This window comes from Oreochromis niloticus, linkage group LG7 (assembly GCF_001858045.2).
Source record: "Oreochromis niloticus isolate F11D_XX linkage group LG7, O_niloticus_UMD_NMBU, whole genome shotgun sequence".
NCBI lineage: Eukaryota > Metazoa > Chordata > Actinopteri > Cichliformes > Cichlidae > Oreochromis > Oreochromis niloticus.
The window spans coordinates 17,107,738-17,129,519 of record NC_031972.2 but is presented as its reverse complement, the minus strand read 5'-3'; the positions used below and the strand labels follow the sequence as shown (position 1 = coordinate 17,129,519).

Genomic DNA, 21,782 nt, shown 5'->3' with positions numbered 1-21,782 from the left:
CATTAGATTAAAATCCCCTTAGATGCTGCTGTTATGTACATAAAAACAAAAGTTGAGCCGTTTAGAGACAACTTTTTATTTTACATAAACAAATCTAACATGTGGGTTGTCACTGATTAACGTTCTGTCAATATGATGTTGTGTAATACAGGCCTAAAATAATATTTACAATTCCATATAATGTGCTTTTTGCATATGCTAAAATTTTGTTTTACTGACATCTTTGGGTATGACTAACACAGATATTGGATGATCGTTTTTAAGCCCTATTTTCATATCTTCAATACAATAACCAAAGCTTCTAAGTCATCTAGGACACCGGCACAGTTCACAAAGGGCTGTGTGGTTGTGTAGTAAAAGTTTTCACTCTGCAATAAATTAGTGTTCATGTTTGCTACTTTTCACAATTTTGAATGTGTTCACAGACAGTTACTCACAAGTGCACTTTAACCCTAAAACCTAAAAAACTTTTTTGTTTAAAATATTTAGAGCCGTGTAAACAGGATACCGCGCCATGGCATCAGTGAACTCTTGTTTATTTCCTCTTCATAAATCATATTCATTCAACTTCGTTTCCATCTAGACTAGCTCTATACCCCACCAATGGCTCCCCACCCACAGTTTGACAACCCCTGATTTAGTGAAACCTGTAAAACGTTCCTTCCTCCACAGACAGACTGGCACAGCTTCATTTTTGTAAATCTTTTTCAATTTTTTCACATTTTAATATGACTTTGCTGTTGAAATCAGAAGGTCGAGCTGCCACACCGACCGAACCCTGTATGTTAAACTGAGTCTATTTTAGTCTTACTGTTGAGCTGTAGTCTCCAGACACCACTGTGCCGCTTTGACTGCTAAGATTTTCCCATGGGCTCCACATAGGTTATAAAGTCTTGTGCATGATTAAACTCCCACACCCACTTTCAGGGACTGAAACAATAATTCAGGCTTTGACTTTAGTCCCAGTAACTTAAGCTTCCCATGTGCGTTATTTAAGGTTTTAATTATGATGTGTCATGTTGAAGAGGAAATTCGTATGTTTTGCTTGTTTTTTGGTACGGGCTGGTGGAGGTTCTATAACAGCTGTACTAAGACAAAGAATCACAAAAAAGGTAGTCTACACTTTTTAAAAGCACAGTGAAGTAGAGAAGGAGCTTCAAATGTTGAAGCACCAAGCTGAAGCACTAAAAGACTTCACACATATTCATCTAAAAGCTCTTAGGCTAAATGCAGGATGGCTTTGTTTTAGCTCTGCTTGTGACTGACCTGCTGCCTGCCTGGCATGTCTATCCCTCATCCTTCTCTCCTCTACCTGTCCATTATTCTCCTCCATGGTTGTGTGTAACAGCGTGTCTTACAGATGGAGGGAGGGGCAGAGAGGGAATGAAACACACACAGTTGCGCTGCTTGTTGTGCGCGTCTCTGGGGAGCGCACCCGTTTGCCGTGGAGGCTCTGTGCACGCCACACTGACAGACTTGCGACTGATGTGCGGATTTTTGCAGATGCCTTCATCCCATCCCTGCTTTTTATGGTGTCGCTGCTCACGTTAACGGCCGAGCGACCCTCAGACCTCAGGAACCCTCACTCCGCTACACTGCCCACTTTTCCTCCCTGTTCGTCCCGCCCAACTCAGAAGTCTAGTTTGATTCAGGACTTTTAAGCTGCTGATGCACAGGAAATGCTTCGAGGACTCTTACAAGTCTGTTACAGTACAGTACAAGGCTGTTAGCGATTTTTTAAAAAAATTCTCTGATAAATCTTCTGTTTAAAAGTCCGTGGACTGAGACTGAGTGAAGCTACAAGGACACAGCTTCACACTAATGGCGCTCAGGATGTGGCAACATTTTATTTTGACAACAGAGGCAATTATTGGTAAGTAATGACCGCAGATAAAAGTAATGATTATTGGATCAAATAACAAGCACTTCTTCTACAGTACCGAAGCTCCCTCGGCGCATCCTTGCGCGCACGCCAGGCGGCACACGCTTGGATCCTCGCAGTATGCGTAATTGACGACCGAGCGACTAAACGCATCCATTAGAAGTGTCACTCACCTTGCCAACACGCCCATTAAAAAGTCGGCGTCCTGTCCTAATACGAACTTTCTGTATGTGCCCAGGTGAGATTTATTCTGAAGGAACAAGGGTGCTTCATAGACAGCCTGGTCTCAGAGGCACGCCACCCATGAGCTTATATAACAGAGACGTTGAACGGTCAGTCAAATTACTGCAGGGCGCTCTAATTAGATGCTGGCCATGCCAGAGTTTACGCTATCAGAAGTAGGCTGTGTTTCTGCAGTGCCATGTGTTTCTGCTGTTTCTGGTGCAGATCTTGTGAAATTGTGTCTCACCCTGTTTTAGAACAAACCCTCATAGGCAGTGATTAGGTCTGAAGTTCTTGCTTAAGTGAAATTGCTGCTGGCTTAGTAACGGAGCTAGGAGGTTGTGGGGTCGCTTTTGGTTCCTCTGGTGATGCTGCGCTCTCAAGTTCACCTCAAGAGCAGCAGAAGTGAATAAACTTCTAGGTCACGTCCAAGAAGTTTGAATATGACGGAAAGTACCGGTGATGTATCAGAGTTTGGAGGAGGGGAGGATAAGTGGGAGAAAGTGGAATAGAGACAACAGTGCATGTATCTGATTAATTCTCAGATTTCTACGCTTACATGTGATGCTGGCTTGTGATGGTCATTAGAGAATTGAGTTAGAGGTGGAGAGAAATGTGTGTGGCTGTGTGAGTGTCAAGGGGTCAGTTCAGTTGAAGCTCATAAGCCCATCCCATAACCATCCCATCATCAAGACTGAAGTCGTTTTTTTCTTTTTAATCCAGCCCTCTCTGTCTCTCTTTAGTGTCTTTAATCGGATTCCTGCAGTTTGTCAAACAGTGCTTTTATTTCTACATGTGCAAATTCAGGGTTATTGTGAATGAGGCTGGACGCTGTTGCTTAACTGATCTTGTTCCATCACGCTCAGCCCTGCTGGCCCAGCACTGTAGTGTGAGCGGCATGCGGTTCACACAGGGGTAAAAGCTGGTTTGAGTCCATAGTGTTGGGTTATGGTAGCTACCACTGCCTGCTTCAGAGGCCCACATGTGCTTGTTGTACTGGCAGCATTTAATCTATGTAAATTCCTAACGGCGATGGAGCTGCAGGTGGTTTGAGTTTGGTATTTCAGAGAAGTGGGGCATCTGGCTTCCATCAGTATGAGTTGACTGGAGTGACACAAACAGCAGGAACACAGTCACCTACTGGGCTGCGACTAATTATCATTTACGTTGTTCATTTTAATTCTTTGTACTTAATAATTTAGTCTTTAGCAAATGGGCTGCCATTTACACAAAGTACAGTTTAGGCAATGCCACAATCTCCAGGGTGACATTAACACATCACACACATTGTTTGTCTGGCCTTCTTACTGTAGCCCAAAAAGTAACAAATTCTCACACTGGAACCACATCGTGTTTATGGTTTCATCTGAATCAATGACTTTAATCATCAGTTACCATAGAAATAGTTTTTGGTTTTGCAATAATATTCACGATCTAAACATTTGACCTCTTCTTGAGGCTTTTTCTCTTTCCTCTTTTTTGTCTGTTGACCTTGTGACTCAAGCCAAAGCTCTTCTTTTTTTTCTTCTTTGAACTGCTCCTTTAATGCAGGGACTGCGGCAGCATCACGGCGCTCACACATGATAGGGTGCTTGTGAGCTGAGAGAAATAGCCAGAGGGTATTTTGGAGTTCATATGGTTGTGCTAAACAAAGTTGCCTTTTATGGCCTGTTATTTGATTACAAAGTAGTAAATTAGATGAACGCTGTTTCGAGACCTCTGTTTCGCTGCCCCGCAGAGATTACAAGGTGTTTTCTGTACGAGTTTATCACATTTCAGTGTCTTTTTACAGTATGTGTGCTGCAGAGATGGAAGGAGGAGCTGAAGGACGAGTCAAACACAAACTGGTTTTCGTGCTTCACAACTCTTTCAAGGAAATTTTTCTTTTCCTGAGCACATGGAATGCCGCAGTAGAACAGAGAGGGCAGTTAATTCATTGATGGCTGGATTGTCAGAGGATATACTGTAAAGTCTTAAGACATTACAACTCTGCAGTGAATTTATTAGCTTGGCGAGCCATAGCGGTGAACCCGGCCATCTCCGTCATTAGCAGTATATTCCCCCCCCCCAATACTGACTGTAATATTTGAATCTGAATTAGTGTGCTCCCTGGAGTCTGCAGCAATCAGCACTAATCTGACATAAACTGTCTGCTGGCATGGGCAGACAGATTTCCTGGAGTGGTGAGTGATTATGTTAGCTTATCGTCTACTTGTCTCTTCTTAGACCCAGTTTGAGCATCCTTATTTGTTGTTTTCACACACATGAATATATCTATAGACTGTGGGAATGCCTCTGCTGAACATGTTGGACGTGCAGCAGAAAATGACAGTTTTCACTTTTCACGTCTGGTGATTTTATTGTGGCAATGTCATAATCAGGCTGTCATGATAAAAATGTCCTCTTCCAGTGAGAAAGCAGAAACTATGTAGTCTGGTGAATTTGCTGTCATCATTTTCTTGGCAATCCAACCACCAAAACGCCACTTGAGGCGTTCAAGAAACTGAGGTTCACCATGGCCAGTACTTTATTTATTAACCATATCTTCAGTGCAAATATAGGATAAAAAACACATGACATGACCATCAGAACCAACAACCCCACCTGGTTGAAAAACTGTGTGGCCTCCTTCTGGCTCTAATTCCCTACACCTGCGCCCCTAATGCCTTCCTTAAATAGGGCCAATCTAAAACCTCTGGCAGCGTCCTATGCATATATAGGTTTTACTTCATTTGGTTTTTTTTCAGAAATTCATGGATGCCAGCAATGACAATATAAGACTCTCTTTTTTGAACTTAACGGTTGCATTTTGGCAATATAAAGACTATATATAAAAGATGGAAGAAGCCAGTGCAAAGGTGCCTTTTAAAAAAAGTTTATTTTGGTATCAAAAACAGTCAGAGAATGTTGCATATAATTAAGTTTTTGCTTGATGCATAAAGTTAAAAGATTTAAAGTTTTAAAAAGAGACGTTTCCATTTGATTACATTTTGTATGATGGATTATGCAGAAAAAGTAGAATTGGGCTGAAAGGTCTATCGCTTTATCACCTATTCAGGTTGTAAATTGTGTTTTTAAAAAGTAACTAAGTAACTAAGTAATTAATTACTTTTGAAAATAAGTAATCAGTAAAGTAACGGGATCACTTTTTGGGGGAAGTAATCAGTAATTAGTAACTGATTACTTTTTTCAAGTAACTTGACCAACACTGATTACAACATAATTAAAGGAAGAAAATCAATATTTTTATAGCTTTTTACTAAATTAGAATCAAAATCTATCGAATCCACCCTTGATGCTAAAAAATGGTTTAATCAGTGCAGCAGAAGAAGATGAAGTTATATCACAAAGTTCATGTGCTTTCTTGCATGAAAACAGCAGCTTCCTTTGTAGTTACAGAAATATGTCAAAGGAGAAGTCTTTGAGAAATGGTCTATTTACTCACATGTTTTTCTGCTAGGTTGTGGTTACACTGCTATAGCCCACATGTGGAGGATTTCACACGAAGATGACAGCATACTAACACCTACCTCATGGCTTCCACCTCTGACCTTGTGACAGTGTGCCTGCTATTCTGCTATTCTGCTACTCTCTGAGCACTGTGTTCTCAGACTAAAGGGCAGTCTTGGTGGTATTTGGTGACCAAAAAAAATTTGTTGTGGTCATTATTCAAGACAAGTTATTTAATATACATTACTCATTAATTTATAATGTTCTTTATTTAACTACTTGCTGGAGAAAGTAAGTACACTAATACACTACTCGTTCTCATCACTATATTAAATTACCTGACATGTACTTTCTCAGAGTTAAAAGTTAAAAATATAAACCTTAGGCTACAATCCCACAACACATAACTTTATCCTGATGAGGACATACATATGATCTTTCTTTCAGTATTTTCTGCAAGCCTGACTGCTCATCACGGCCTTTGTCGAAGTGCAGGCTCTGGCTGCTGGGCTGGGGTCAGCATACACTCAGCTCTGGGTTCTTGGCTAGCTTTGTGCTAGCATGCTGTCTGTGAAGTTGCTTGCAAAGAGCTTAAGTCGTGCTATCAATATGGACACAGTTTGTGCTTTATCATCTTGCTCTTGTCCTTTTGCGCCAGAAAAGTGAAAGCAATATCCATATCTCCACTTTACATCGCTCGACCATTTCCTCCTCCTCCTGCACACAAACTGAAAGTAGATGATCGTAAGATCAGTGCACTGGAAGAAAAAAGCATGTTTTTTTCTCTTTTTGTCTACCTGTCCTGCAAATAACCGAAGAAACTTTGTAACGCAAGTAACGGCAAAATTGTAACTCTGATGTGATTACTCCATTCAGCACAGTCATGCATTACATTACTGTATTACTGAAAAATGAAATGTGATTACAGTATTTTTGTTACTTTGCAATGTTGTTACATTGTAATGTGTTACACCCAACACTGCATAACATATAGGCAAGATTAGACTGCCACTGAAAGGTGACTTATACCGACAGGTAGTAAAAAAATGGACATAGCTACTGTGACATCAAGTCCTGCACTGAAGCCTCAAGTTCAGAGATTCTGCCATTGGCTAACGAGTTCTCAGTCACAAGTCATTATCCAATTATCATGTGGTTTATTAGTCAAACTTGCTTTTTCTTGACAGATGCGTAGGTTTTTTTGGGGGGGGGGGAATTTTTGCAAGATGCCGATGAGCATGTGGTTTTGTACCCCAGATAATCCTTTACACTGCATGACCATAATTTACAAAAAATACTTACTACTTATATTTATTCAATATGACCCAAATTCGTTGACTATAAAATAAAACTGTGAATAAACAGAAGTTAAATTGAATGCATTGTTTTCTGCATTGGCTAAGATACGTTGTTAGCCCTGTGACAGACTGGTGATCTTTCCTCTCGCCCTCTGGTAACTGGGATAGACTCCAGCCACTTCACTCTGATAAGTAAGGATAAGTGGAAGAGGATGGATGGCTTCATTTATATTTTCTAGTTTATACCAATGACACAAAGCACTTGTAATCGTGGGATAAAATAGCCTCAAATCAGTGTTCGCTTTCTGGATATTTTCCAGTGCTTTCAGCTGGATTTCACAGCCTTCATCAACGCTTGCAGTTTGGTAAGGGGGCGAGGTGGAGGCTGTAAACCAGTCTCAGCTCAAGAATAGTTTTCTTTCTCATCTGACGATTTCTTGATAATTCTGACCTTTGTGATGAAACCACCACATGCAGGCCTTTGTTTCCTGTTCTGTGAAAACAAATCTCATGCCAAATAAGGGGACGCCTCAGAGCCAGTTTTTATGACACAAAGCGGCTTTTTCTGTATTGGAACGATAGCTTAAATTTGATAGATTTTTGTTTTCTGTTAGTTGTTATTAAAGACGTCTAACAGAAAACACAGATATGGTGAAACTCTAGCTGGAGCTGAAGTTATGTTTATTCTTCCCAGTGGTTTGAGATTGTTAGTTACCTGCAGCTTCACACGATACAGCTGTGTGTCTCCAAAGTGACAGTGTTGTGTGTATTTACACTTGCAGTTAAGTCGAATTATGTCTAAGTAGCAGCCACTGAATAAGTGTTTTAACACATGTCATGTATAGCTCAAATGAAGCCTCTTTGATCGCAGCCGTTTGTTGTAGTGCTCCTTTTTCTTGTCTCGCGTTTCTTGCCTTGGTCGTTAAACAAAGGGGCCCATCTTCAGAACTACAATACACAAATCCCATGCAACTAGCCTGAATGTAAATCAGTTGCCTTCGGAGCTGGTGCAACAGTGTGTGCAACAGCTGAAATGTTTTCGTGCAACTTGCATTGAAATTAGTTTTCTCATGAGATGCTAACATTTTTTTGCAAACCTTCACACAGTGACATTGGTGCGAGTGACCTCACATGCCACTGCAGCAGCCACCATAGAGGAAGTGAAAACGTGTGGTTTGCCAACAGAAAATGTATGTGGCGTATCTCATGTTCAACAGTCAGATTCACAGTGTGAAAGCTGATTTGTGTGCTGAAAACTCAAATGAGAATGATGCATACGGCACAACATGGCTATATTTAGAGAAGAGGAAATTGTTAGTTAAGGTAGCCTTTAGCTCAAAGTACTGTTGCAACTGTGCTGTAGTATTTCAGCTGTTTACTGCAAACATTTAGAAAAAAAGATGTAATTGTTGCTGTGACAACCACTACTTAAACTTGGGTGAACTGCTAAACAAGTTCTCTTTCATTTGCACAGCTTTCAGTTGATACTCTTGCTGGAAATTTGGTGGATGTAATGCCAAACGTAGCATGCAAGAAATGCTTGGAAGCATGGAAGATCCATCATATGAGTAGAGAAAGACACACCGATCCAACTTCTTATCCGATTCTGATATACGTCCTGATACCTTATCCTTGAGTATTCCGTTACACACAATGCTGATGTGATGTGGTACTTTTGGTTGCTCCCTTATTTCTCAAGTGGTTGCCATGGTGAATGTTCTTCTTAGCACAGTTTTTGCCCTCGCTGACACAATCCTCCTGTTTGTCCTGGGACCAGCATTGCGAGTACACTAGCTTATGACCCCCTGAGGCTGGACTTATGTCTCTATTGGTCTCAAACCAAGGACACAGAGATCTTTTAAATCTGTTAACCATTTCATCACTGAGGCACACAGAGAACTGACATGATGTCTGTGTCAATTTACTAATGAATAAACTGTCTTCCTCTCGCTTGGAATCAAACAAAATTACAACAGATCTGCATCCACCAGAACATTTTCCAGAGAAAATTCTGAAGTAACGTTTTGGGCATTTATTACTTTCTTATCAAGAAGCATATACCCACAGACCTAAGGAATATACCACATTTCAGATTCCACTCAATAGCTCTGTGTGTGTGTTTTAAGTCTTATTTTATGTTTTTCACTGCTTAAGACATCGTGAAACCTACTCTGTGTTAAGCACGTTGAGTTTCCGTATAATCCTATATGAACTAAACTGACATTGCCATTAATTCTCCAAATGCATAGAACAGTAGATATTTGATAATTAAGTATGCCATCATAATCTGAAGTAAAGTCTAAAACAATGATTTATTAAATGGTCTGGTTCTTATATAGCGCTTTTCTACTCATCTGAGCACTCAAAGCGCTTTACACAACTTGTGCATTCACCCATTCGCACAAGCACATCTTTCTAAGTGCTTCATAGCTAACATTCACACACATTCATACTCCGACGGATGCATCGGAGAGCAATTTGGGGTTAGTATCTTGCCCAAGGATATTTGGCATATAGACTAGGGGAAGCCAGGAATCGAACCACCAACCTTCCGATCAGTGGATGACCTGCTCTACCACCTGAGCTACAGCCACCCCATATTAATTGCTTTTGTTTTTGGAATACTCTTCATGGACCTTTGTCTTTTTTCACGTGATTTGAAAGTGTTACGTAAGACTGATTTATAATAGAAAGATTGATTTATATATTATGTATGTGTTCAGGCTTTTTATATCAGTTTGTCAGGGACTGCAGTGACAGGAGCTATTTCCATGCCCTACGCTACAGAAAAAATGAGTCTGGCACAATCAGATTTTTGCATGTTTGCAGTAACCCATTTAAATAAAATAAAGTCAAATATATTAAATCAATACATCCAAGAGTATATATTTGCTAAATTGGTATTTGTTGTAAAACAACTCAGTGTGAGTGTAGTTACCGCACCGCTGATGTCATTTATCGTCAATACATTTTCTTCCTGTTTTGAGTCTCACTCGCAAAATGACAGTAGGGTGAAATAAATGTGCATGCATGCAAACATCTAGTGTGGAGTGGTGCTGACAAGAAACTGGTGAAAGAATAACTTGAGTTCCAAGAAGTTTTGCTACTGTGAGTGCAATGAAAGTACTATCAACTCGCCTCCTCCACACCATGTTAGCTCTCCAGCTAAAACCTGGTGCTGCACAGCTGTTGATGTGTGGTATTGTAAACAAAGAACAACAAAGAACTGAATTTAATAGATGGTGTCACTGTCGCTGATATTGATAGTATAGCATTCTGTAGTACTGTCTTATCCTAATAACAGATTGGTGCATCACTAGACTGCAGGGTAACCACATCTGAACTCAAAAAGGCCTATATGCAGCACAGTCCCTCCTCTGTGTCTCCTTCATCTCCCACATAATATATATGTCTTGCAGGTCTTTGTAGTAGTGATCTATGAATCATATATACAGCTTTTGATACAGATGATCCACTCAGGCATTCATAGTGTTAAGCTGCTTAGTTCTTCTTAAATTTAATGGAAGTAATCATACAGAGAATGGAAAAAAAAGAATAAAAAGGAGGAGGAGGTTTAAATCTTGTACCTCGCTCTGCGTCTGTTTCATAAAGGTGCAAGATCTGTGCGCATTTGACCTTCAGAACAACACAAATATGTGCATGTGGGAAAAAAATAGTCAACACCAACTACTGCATCAAAGATCAGATGAACCTACGCAAGCTTGGATCAATAGTGTCATGCATACGGTATCTGTTTTCCTGATGTATGATAGTCTTCTCTTTCATTTGCCTCACTTCTTGCAGGAAAGCCAGCTGCAGTGATGGGTGACATGTGTTTTGCTTGGAGGGTTTACCTTTTTAGGCTTGAGCATAAGAAGCTAAAAATGTAGGAAAAGAAAGCAAAATCTGACGTTAGTCCTAGAACAAAAAACTTTGATAATTTTGGTAATGGATCATGTAAGTTATTGTTCAAACAAATGCCTCAGGTTCTCACCTTTTAAGCAGATTTTTTTGGATTGACTGTGGAAAAAAAAATTTTTTTATTGCCATCTCCTTGATATTATCCACTATTTTCTGACAATGCAAAGCAACTACTGTATCCCCTCCAAATGCTCCGTAACCAAGTCCACATTAAAAACTAAGGAAGATTAACTTTTAGTGATTAACTGCAATTACTTAGAGTAAACTGTAAATGATTAAAGGTCATCATTTAATTCAGAAGCCTTCTTCTGGCATTTATTGTCAGTAACTCTACCACAGTGTCACATGAAGTTCATTTAGATGATGACAAACTCATGCATCCGGAGTGCGCGCAGAGTTTGCTGATGTCACAAAAAAAAAAAAAAAAAAAAAGCGAAGCTGGCAGGATGCTGCAGTTACTGGATAAACAAGACAAAGAAGCATATTTCTTGAAACACTGTGATGTCAAAGAAAAGTTCAAAGATGCTGCCCCGAGCCTGCAAAAGCACAAAGCCCACCCACATGTCTTAGTTTCATATACTGTTGCCTGAACAAGCGACAGATGTGTAACAGTTTTTCCTGGAACTGACTGCTGTCTGTGCAGCATATGGCACGCATGTGAGGTGGAGGTGGAAGATGCACAGAGTCAGGTAAAGCTGGTGTGTCTTCTAAAAGCAGTAATGGCGTTACTGGTTACTAATCAAAGAAGCATATCAGCTGCTGAAAGATGCATGGTGTGGGCACATCGTGGATAACAGGCATTCACAGAGCCGGTGGGTAGAAACATGAAATATGAAAAATGAAATTGGAAGAAATAAAAAAAAAGAACTATTTTTACCTTCAATGATTCACAGTAAACTAGCAACAGTCCATTTCCCCTAACAAACACTGTCTGACCACGTTGAAGCCACCCACTTTCTGCTTCACACAGAAAAGGACATTCATAGCAAGGGGGACATGTTTAAAGCTGGACTAGTCATTGCTGACACTGAAGGCCAGTGAAGTCCCAATTTTACCAAAATGTGCAAAACCGAAATATTTTTAGCATTTTTCTCATTACAGAAATAAGCTGAAATAACATTTATGAAGAATATTTGACTCATATATGCTCCACTGTCTTTACCAGCTAGCTGCTAATACTAACCACAGCCCTGGTTCGTGGTTCTGCACAGGGACTATGCAGTAGGATTTTAATGCTTTTTCACTGCAGGAACCTCCCTGTTATGTCCAGGAACAGGAGTGTGAGAGCATTTAAAGTGAACAAACGCGAACAATGACTCATAATCACTCAGTTCAAGCAGATTTGCGAATTTGTTAACACTAGATTCTCGATGCTGATAAACTTCGCACAAAACGATAATGAAAGAACTTGATGAAACACCCGGTGATGGGATAGCTCGAAATAAGCATCGTTTTGTTTTTTATTAGATGGATATCATCATGATCGTACTCATCATAATCATACACTGGAAAGCATGGTTGGGGCTTTCCCATCACCATCACCATGCCCGCAGTGAACTTCTTGGAGACGGAGGAAGACTGGGCTGAAACTGAAGCATGTAGCAGCGTCCGTGTTGTGACATACTGTTGCGTTCATATATTTTCATGCCTTTAACACATAGTCTTAATACTATGACTACGTGATAGTAATCTCAATTGTTTATACAGCAAACCTGTGACAGCAAAACGTAGCACTTTCTTTGTGTGCTTCACAATAACCTGTGATTTGTGATTTAACGTGGGCCAGATGAGCTAGCCCATCCCTGATGTTCTGGTTTATTGTTAATGATTAAATGAAAGATAATAATTGTGGTATGTAGGGTATGAACTCTATTTCATTCTGATGTGGGCCATGCCTGAAGCACAGCATGAGACACACTTTTCACTGTAAACGCATCAACCTGATTGCTAAAGCTTTTTAAAGTTTAAGTATTACTTCACGCTGTGACATTCGACAGACTTTCATATTGTTTTTCCTTTTTTCTTGCTGATGTGCGACGCTTTTGTCTAACTTGCAGACATTTTATTGTCAGTATCTTTGTCAATGGCATATTGGACAGATACAGTAGATTTCACACCTAATATTGACAATAGCAGGTGTTATTTTAACTGTCCTCGGGGTCCAAATATACTCAAGTGCAGTGTAGAAGGGATTGAGCACCCTAAAACTGAATCCCTGCTACGTGTGTGTTAATGGTGACTTGTGGTAAAACCCACCAGGGCTGGGTTTTACCACAGAAAATGACTCATTTCTGTCTGAGGTGCTGTGTCTGCCAGAGCTGCAGACGGAGAAGTGAGGAGGGAAATTAAAAAAAGCTTGGTGTCGCCATGGCAGTGCTTGTGCTAAACCTTTTCTGTCGTATGAAGTCATCTCCAGAAGTCAAATTGGTATTTCCTGTCTCGCTCCTGAAAGCTGGATACATATTGTGTCTGTGTTTAATTTTTTTTGCTTAACAGTTACAGTTTTCTGTGAGATGACTGACAGATTGTAGGGGTTATCTCTGTGAAGTGTTTTAAAAGGCTTGTTTTCCTATGAGTGTCCTAAAAGCCCAGAGATAAGAGCTGAAAAATGCCCCAAAGACACACGCGTCATGTCTTTTGGGTTCATAAATGAACGAGATACCCGTGAAGGTGCTACATCACAAATCGTGTCAGTTTACCAAGGTCTTAACCCCCACAGGAGGTCAAGCCACACACATGCATCAGCGGCTAGAAGCATTACGCATGTTTTTTCACACTTCATCATCGGTCCACACTTTTCCTCAGGCTGTTACAATTTTAGCATTCCCAGGAGCTTGCTTTTAACCCCTTTGAGTGGTTGGGGTTGTACTTACATAAAAATACATTCATAAAAAAAACAACTTCTTTCCAACATTTTTGTGAGCCATTCATTATTCCCAGGAATTTATACCTATCTACCTGCAGACAGCTTGTGCACGCCGAGGTATTTTCAGTCATGCGACCTTTGGCACTGCACAGTTGTTGTGAGGCATTAGGAGCAAAGTGGACAGGGGCAGAGGCAACGGGGCGGATTGGGAGGCAAAGGGGAAAGCTGTTGGTGAGACAATGCGGGGTCAGACGGGAGGTCCCGTCTCCGAGCATGTGCTGAAGGAGGACAGCACCTTATCTTCAGTTTGAGTGAAAACAAGCAGACAAGTTAGAAAGTTTAAGTTGGAGCCAAGGCTAAACGATTCCCCCTGTTTCCCACTCTTTATGTTACGCTAACTGTCTTTAGCTTCATATTAGGTGCTATCGGATTTCAGTGGACACCTACCTACACCAGAATCAGTCATTACAGTTAAAAACTCGATAACTTTTGCTAAAAAATGCTAAATCAAGTTGCATCATCAATTTCACTTCTCCTTTCTTTTTCTTGAGAAAATAAGCTGTATGAGTTTGTCTGAAAAATGCAGTCATGCGTGGTTTTCTTGAAATGTGAACTCTAACCGACAGTAAAGAAGAACTCTTTAGAGGCTTAAATGTAAACGTAATGTTTTGTGGAAGTGAATGAAAAATGTTAACACCTTGTTTTTTTTCTTCGTGTGTTATTTCAGTCACATATGAAGTGAGTTTTGCCTTACTGCACTGTGATAAGCAGGGGGTAGTAAGTCAGAATGGCTGTGATTTAATCATTTAGTCTTTTATTTTTGCCATATTTCCTTTTTGTCCTCATTATGTTGCACAAACATCTTCCAGGAGTGGGGCTCCTGGCTGTATGTTGTGCAAGTGAAAACACATACAGCATTCATTTAGGGAGGATCATGCATCTGGAGATAGTGTGAGATAGGTGGTGTGGTACCCTCTGCTTATTTTCCTCTGTCAGCATTATCTTTTGGCACTGAGTGACCACTACAAATGTGTTAGTGATTCAGCTCAAAAGCACAAAATGTTGGCTGTCAGCATTTTTTTTCTTCTCTTTTTTTTAGTCTTTTCCATGACTTTTTCTCTCTGTGTTGTGCCACATGTGACACTCTTACACTTGGACTCTGTTACAGAAACTTCTGTCAATCACCATACATACAGGCTTTTCCCCACTGCATTCTTTTCTTACACGGTTCCCTGACGGCGCCAACCTGTCAGTTGCTTGTTAAACCCATGTTGTTTTGGGTGTAGTTTGTGATATAGTTTTCTTTTTTTTTTTGTTAAACAGGATTTTGGTCTGCCTGTAGTCATTTCCTTGTTTTTGCCCATGTGAACTAATCAGGGGCCCTTAACTTCTTGCCAGAAGAAACACATAAGGAGTGCCCACAAACACACACACACACACACACACACACACACACACACACACACACACGCATACTTGTTGTGCCCCGAGTTTCTTAGTACCTGCTAAGTGCTGATAGCCTCAGATCTCAGCCTCTATATGTGTGTGTGTGTTTGCATCTGTGCACCAGGCCTGTTCAGCCCTTCACCCTCTTGTGTCTCTGCCAGCAGCAGGTTAGAGCTATCCATCATACAGATGGGGAGATGGAGATGGTGTCTGCTTGCAGCAATGTTTCATGTTAACCTCTGCAATAAGAGGCCAAAACAAATAGTCATGCTATCATGATGCTCATCACACACACAAATGTTTAATGGGATCTGACTAATCACATCTCTTCTTTAGAACAGATTGGTACCATATCAGAAGTTTGTGAGGCTCCTCTCAGATACAGTATATATGTGCAAAAAGTCTTAAGTCACTCCATTTCTTTATATTTTTCTTCTGAGCATTCTCAGATACATTTATTAAGCCACTTAACACTGACCTGTGAATCATTCAAGCATAAGAAGGAACATAACTTAAGTGATGAACTAGTGTTGTGTCTTCACATAATAGACAACCTATCGAAGAACCAATTTTAAATGGTATATTTGGGTACTTTTTTACTAGAACTACACGTAATGTGTTCCCATTTCTTTGGTTGAATTTACAAAAATAACACAGTCTGATAGAGTAGTATTTAAAGTACATAAAGTAGTATTTTTGCACCAACAAAGTGATTCCCAAAGAGGTATTAGCCAAAAACTCAGCATGATGTGCAGTTTGTCTTCAAGAAATCTGAGGACACTGCAAGTGGAAGACAAAAAAAACAACAGCAGATAAACTGTATCTGAAAGTCATATCCTTAAAAAAAAAAGAAGAAGAACTTCAGATGATCTATCTACTGTTCGCTATCCTGGCAAAATACAAAGAAATGACAGGAGGCTCAAGACTTTTGCATAGTACTGTAGTGTAAATGTAATAACTAATTTTCATTAGGTTTCACATTCATACTGTTGCATTCAATTCTAAAGATAACTTAAGTATCTGACAAAAAAGAAAAAAATTTAAAAAGCACTTGAGAAAGTTCCACACACGTTTGACCAATCATAGTGTGAAATGGATATATATCAACATTCATCCAGAAGTAATGAAATAATCAAATGGAAGGCTAATATAATTTAAAATGAAGTAAAGTTCTCTCCTGTATACTTCCTATCTGTCCGTATTATCACCAGACTTTTTGTGAGAAATCACTGATGGGGAGACGTTTTGTGACTTTTGTTTTCTTTGTAGTTACATCAAGTTAAACAGAGATGAACAATGATCATATGCGCACACACGCACACACATATATAGGTGTAAATATACATGTGTACATTTTGTACATACTTGCAGTGAATGATACTGTCACTTCTGGATCACTACTAATATAATTACATTACAGTAAAACTCACAATTCTCCTCCTCTTCCCTTCCTTATCTTATCTGCCGGTACCCCCCTCCCATCTGTGCACACTCTCCACCGAGGTTATCAACATCACAGCAAAACAGCATTTCATAGTAACCCTGTCAGTCAACATAACTTTCAATTAAAAGCTCTTTTGACTCAAAACATGATTCAGCAAACATAGACCTTTTAAAAACTGGCGCTGGTATGCTGAAAGTTTTTTGACTCAGCGTCACGTTGTCTGTTTTGGGGTGTATTTTGTGGATTTCTCAGCAAGCAGCAGCAGCAACTAAAAGATTATTATCAAAACCAAGATTTCACAAATTTCTTTTTGCTGACATCGTCTTTGAAGTTCTTTTTTTTTGTGAGCCTTCAAACCACATCTATGCTGATTTCCTGCTTGTTACTCAGAATCTTCATGTATTTATTGGGGAAAACAATAATTCTGGTAATACTGGAGCAATTCTGAGGTATCCTTCAATTTAGTTTGCCTTTCAGTAAGAAATCTGTAGTTTTCAGCACTACAAATGAAACTTATTAGCAAAGCTGGTCATAATTAATTTGAGTAATTTTTGTTTGACTTTATGTTTTTATGTGTGATATTTTATTTTTTTACATTTCATCAGTTTCGGGTTCATGTATTAGTATTCATAGTTTGTGTGTATGTCTTGGGAGGTATTTGTCTTTGCTGTTGAGCAGCCCTGACCATGAAGAAAGAAAAGATCAAGGGGAGATGTGTGACCCTCCATAAACACATCTGTGTGTGTGTGTGTGTGTGTGTGTGTGTGTGTGTGTGTGTGTGTCAGAAAGACAGAGTGTGTTGATAGGACTGGGACGCTCAGCTAAGACCATGGCGGCACTACTTAGATGTGCTAATTAGAGTAAACGCTAATTTCAAAATAATTATCCTGAGCAATAATAAAAATCAAGTAATTTAAAACACAATAACAAAGTTGCAGTGCTGTTTAATTTGTATGTTTATGCCATATTTATTTTTTATAATGTGTACTTTTTCTTTCAATCTTCATTCAGTGAGCCTTTATGTAATACAAAAACAAACTTAAACTAACGATTACGTCTATCTTCTGTTGTGATTCACAATAAACCAGCGTGTCAGCATATTTTTAAAGGACGTGTTTCTGAATTTCAGTGCTGCCTTGAGAATCACACAAACAGTATGTTAGTGGTTCACATTTAAAACCACTCTACGCTTTTCATGAAAATTACACTGCTCTGATGTAAATATGCAGCTAGTGCAGGGTGTGCATTGGCTCATCCCAATTCTGAAAATGGAAAATGTAGCCATTTTCAGGGAAATGTTCCAGTAGCTCATAAAAAGAAAATCTTCCAGTGCACATAGTGGATCAGCTGACAAAATAGTTTTGATATTGCTGCTGCCAGCAGTGGGAGACTTTTGTGAACAATGACACAGACATCCATGGTCACTTCCTACTTGGGTCTTTTCCGTCATTACTTCCTTTCAATCCTCCCAAACAAAGTACTAGCTAGTTCATCACAAATAAGCGACTTGTAACCTTGTTCTGAGCATGTAGGCCAAGGGTGGGCAATTCATTTTCCCAAATGGGTCGTGCCAATAACCTGAACTCAGTTCTGCACAATATTAATTGTCACTTTATAAACTGCAGCTAATAGGAGTAGATGTTACAATTAGGCTATGGCAATGTCCAGCAGGCATAATAGAAGAGAAATCTCCTCCGTCTCAGGTTTGCGAGAAAGGTGAAAATGCAAAGGAGAGTAGAAATGCGATGTAATCATCTCTGAGATGATTTATATCTGGATTTGTAATCTTCATCATGTTTGTTCATGTGAAGTTGGATCCAAAGAGGACCACCAAGCTATAATAATGTTGGTTTGAAAAACTCCAACTTTCTCATAAAAGCCTTCATCATGTTGCAAATAGGCCCTTGCATTGCAGTTTAGTTCATTCATTAGTGCAGTTACATCCCCAGCAAATACAAGACCTGTCTTCCATTCTGCATCTGAGAGCTCTCCTCAAAATTCTCAAATTTCTGTTCTCAGGTTCTTTACTCTTTGTAACACTTTGCCCAGGCTGAGGCACCTGACAGCTGTGTGGTAGCCTATGTCACCATGTTCAGTCTCATGCTCCTTCAAAAATACAACAATCTGTGATTCAGTGCTCCTAGCCTGATGAAGTTAGCTCCTTTAGTTACAACAACTGCACAATAGCTGATCCAAACAGAGTCAAAGGAACGAGTAAATAACCATACAAAACAAAGGTTAGAGAAATCTGTTTGTGTTGTGTGTCTAAAAGTGAAAACAGTATCGGCCAATGTATCAGAATATCAGATTTCTAAATTGTCAAATATCTGTATTGGTCTTAAAAATTCTGAATCTGTTGGGCTTTATATAGGGGAGCGATTAACACCAAAAATTGCAAACAATCTCAATGAAATTCATCAAATTAAAGAAATGAGTTGCACAGTTACTGCTGGTGAAGCAAAGTGGGTTGGTCCAAGATTAAACTATTCTCGACTTTGAGGTGAGCAATTGAAGGGACTTCCAGTGAGTGGGAAGGATGTCAGCTCACATATGACAGCATGGTGAATATGACTGATATTCCCCAAGAGAACTTGTTTTCTGAAAATGTGATAAAACAGCAAGCTTGAAACTACCACTGAATAGATTCTTACTTTTTCACCTATAAATGAAATGCATCAGCCCACTGAAATAGCAAGGCGAGAGCTAAGGGCACTTGATATTCCTGTACTACTGATAAAAAATTAAACATCATAAGTGGCTAATGGAGATCATTGTGTTGGTTTGTGGGTAAGTGGAACTTTAGGATGAATTAATTATTTAAAACACACTAATTATAGTACAAACAAAGAGCACTGAAATATTATAATTACATCTGTATGTTGTTTAAAATACCATGCATGCTATTTAAAATGAGTCTCTGTGTAGTTATTATTATGAATTAATCAGTGCATAAACTCAAAGCACTTTTAAGGAAATTGGTTCCTGCTTTACTACCATAAGTGACGCTCCCTTTTCGTTTTTCAGAGTTTCATTTGTTTTTACTGACTTTGCCAAATAAATCTGCTGTGATGTTGTAGCAGTGGGTGATATGCAATTTACCCCCAAGCTCAGGGGGGGTTATTATTTTCTCTCACCGTTTCCTTCATAACATGCATGATTGTTTTTGCATGTCTCTTACTGATTCTGGGGAGAGGTTGTTCTTTGACCTACGGGTGTGTGTATTTTTAGTTTGATGTAGCCAAGGAGCACTCTCTGTCCAGATGCTCCCTATATGGGAAAACTGTTGTGATCAGCAGATTTTGCAGACATTGTATGCTTATGTGGTCGGAGGGCAGGGGATATGGTTAGGAGAGTGTCAACCACCCCTGCATTACTGAGAGAGAAATTTGGGGAGGGGATGAAAGCTTTGACAACTGTCAGGGGGGATGATGTCATGTGTGGGTCTCAGCTTGTAAGCCTGGATGTTTTCCGCACCGGTGAAAAAAACACTAGCTCCTGGGAGTACATCTGGAAGTCTCACAAAGTGAAAGCTGACACCGTTGAGCTGACAGGTTCAGTCAGTGTTTTAAGGGGTGTAAACAGAGAGATGCTTAGATGGGAAATGGGAGGGGCAGACAGAGATAAATGGATTGAAGAAACAGTAGAGGAATGGATGATGTTTTTGAGGGGCAAAACACAGCAGAATGAATGAATTGAGGGAGAAGAGGAAGCAGATTAAATAGCAGCCAGGGTCGAGGGAGGTGATTTAGCCACGAGTGACTCGAGGAATGACATATGGTTTGTCACTTTGGTCCAGACTGGAATATTTCAACAAGTACTGGTTGAATTGTCATAATATTGTAGAGAGAAGATGAATCCCTGTGACTTCACTGATGTCAGGACTGCCACTTCTTCCACCAGTAGGGTTGTCTTTGTGGTTTTAGTGATATGAAATTTGCCCAGTACTTTTATTATAACCTAACACTTACAAAGCTAAAGACTTCACTTTGTCCTCAGATTTAATTTAGGTAACAGCGCAAACGTCTGGAGCACAATTCACAAATTTCTAACATTCCAGCTGTGTTACCTTTGGCATATTAGCCTGTCAAAGGAAACACCTTATTTATGTACATTAGGACTGCCAACTATGTCTGCTATTTGTGAGTGGCCGGCATATTTGGAAAGTTTGCTAAATATCTGCGATTTTGAGGATTTGGCAAGAAGTATAACTATGTGAAGGTAGTGTTAACCTTAAAAGTGCAGTATTCTCAGAACCAATTTCATGCAGTGTTGCAAGACTAAACAGCAACTGTTGGTTATAAGCTAACATAATGCCAGCAACACAATGTTGGGCTCGAGTGTTCTAAAAATCACGCTCTGATAAACACTTTGGTTACCTTCTCACATTGTATGAGAATTAAATTTCTGCCCAGCAACGTTAGATCCACTTTGAAGGAAGTTTCACTAACATCGACTAACAGCAGCTAACAGCGGCACTCGCTATCATTGTAATTGGACAGAAGTGAGCTTCTCTCACTCACTGCCCCGTATCGATCTCCTTTCACAAAGTTTTACAGCTCTTCCATAGTAAATAGTAGTGATAGACAGCTGAGGTTAGGAGTGGACTGACAGCCTACACTCACTAAAAATGAATGACAGCCAAAGTTGTTTGTCCTACAGTGCCCACCGTAGCTAGATTCTTCAATCTACTGACATCTAGTGGTGAGATTTTACACACTGCACCTTTAAACATTGCTTCACCTGATCCTGACCAAGTCTGTGAACAATAACAGTAATACCTAAGGATATGTACATTTTGGCAGTTTGTTAATACAAAATTAATGGCAGAAACTTGCTCACGTTGTAATCTACATGCAGCTCAAGGTACCTCTCTCTGAGTTTCATAGATTAGATACATTTGAGCCATCTTCTTTTGCTTATGCAGTTCAGGGTAACGGTGAGTCTGGAGCCTATCCCAACTGTCCTAGTGAGTGCTAACCCTCCCAAACTCAATGCCTTTCTGGATAAGCTTCCTAAATGGTTTGGTTGTCTGGTTATAATTTGTCCATGATCAGCCATCTTCTGTCTAAACGCTTGATTCTTGGTGCACTTGTTTGTTAAGCTTAATAAGCAAACATTTCCAAAGGTGCTGTCATATTTTTACACATTTTTTTGGCATAAACCTTGGTAACAAATTATAGGCTTTCATCACATCCATAGTATCTGTTTTTCATTTCTCTTTTATCTGTGTGAGAAAATATATCAGGGGTAAGC

At 39.7% G+C, this 21,782-nt stretch overlaps 1 protein-coding gene across 1 annotated transcript in view; it reads left to right on the top strand.

Moving 5' to 3' along the window:
• The first annotated feature begins 1,379 nt into the window (after positions 1 to 1,379).
• The window catches only part of itga1 (integrin, alpha 1), a 56,890-nt gene continuing 36,487 nt past the window's right edge, over positions 1,380 to 21,782 (top strand). The window contains exon 1 of the mRNA XM_005456230.4: positions 1,380 to 1,873. Within this exon, the coding sequence (XP_005456287.1) occupies positions 1,822 to 1,873 (52 nt within the window). The 5' untranslated portion in view covers positions 1,380 to 1,821. The remainder of the gene's footprint in view (positions 1,874 to 21,782) is intronic.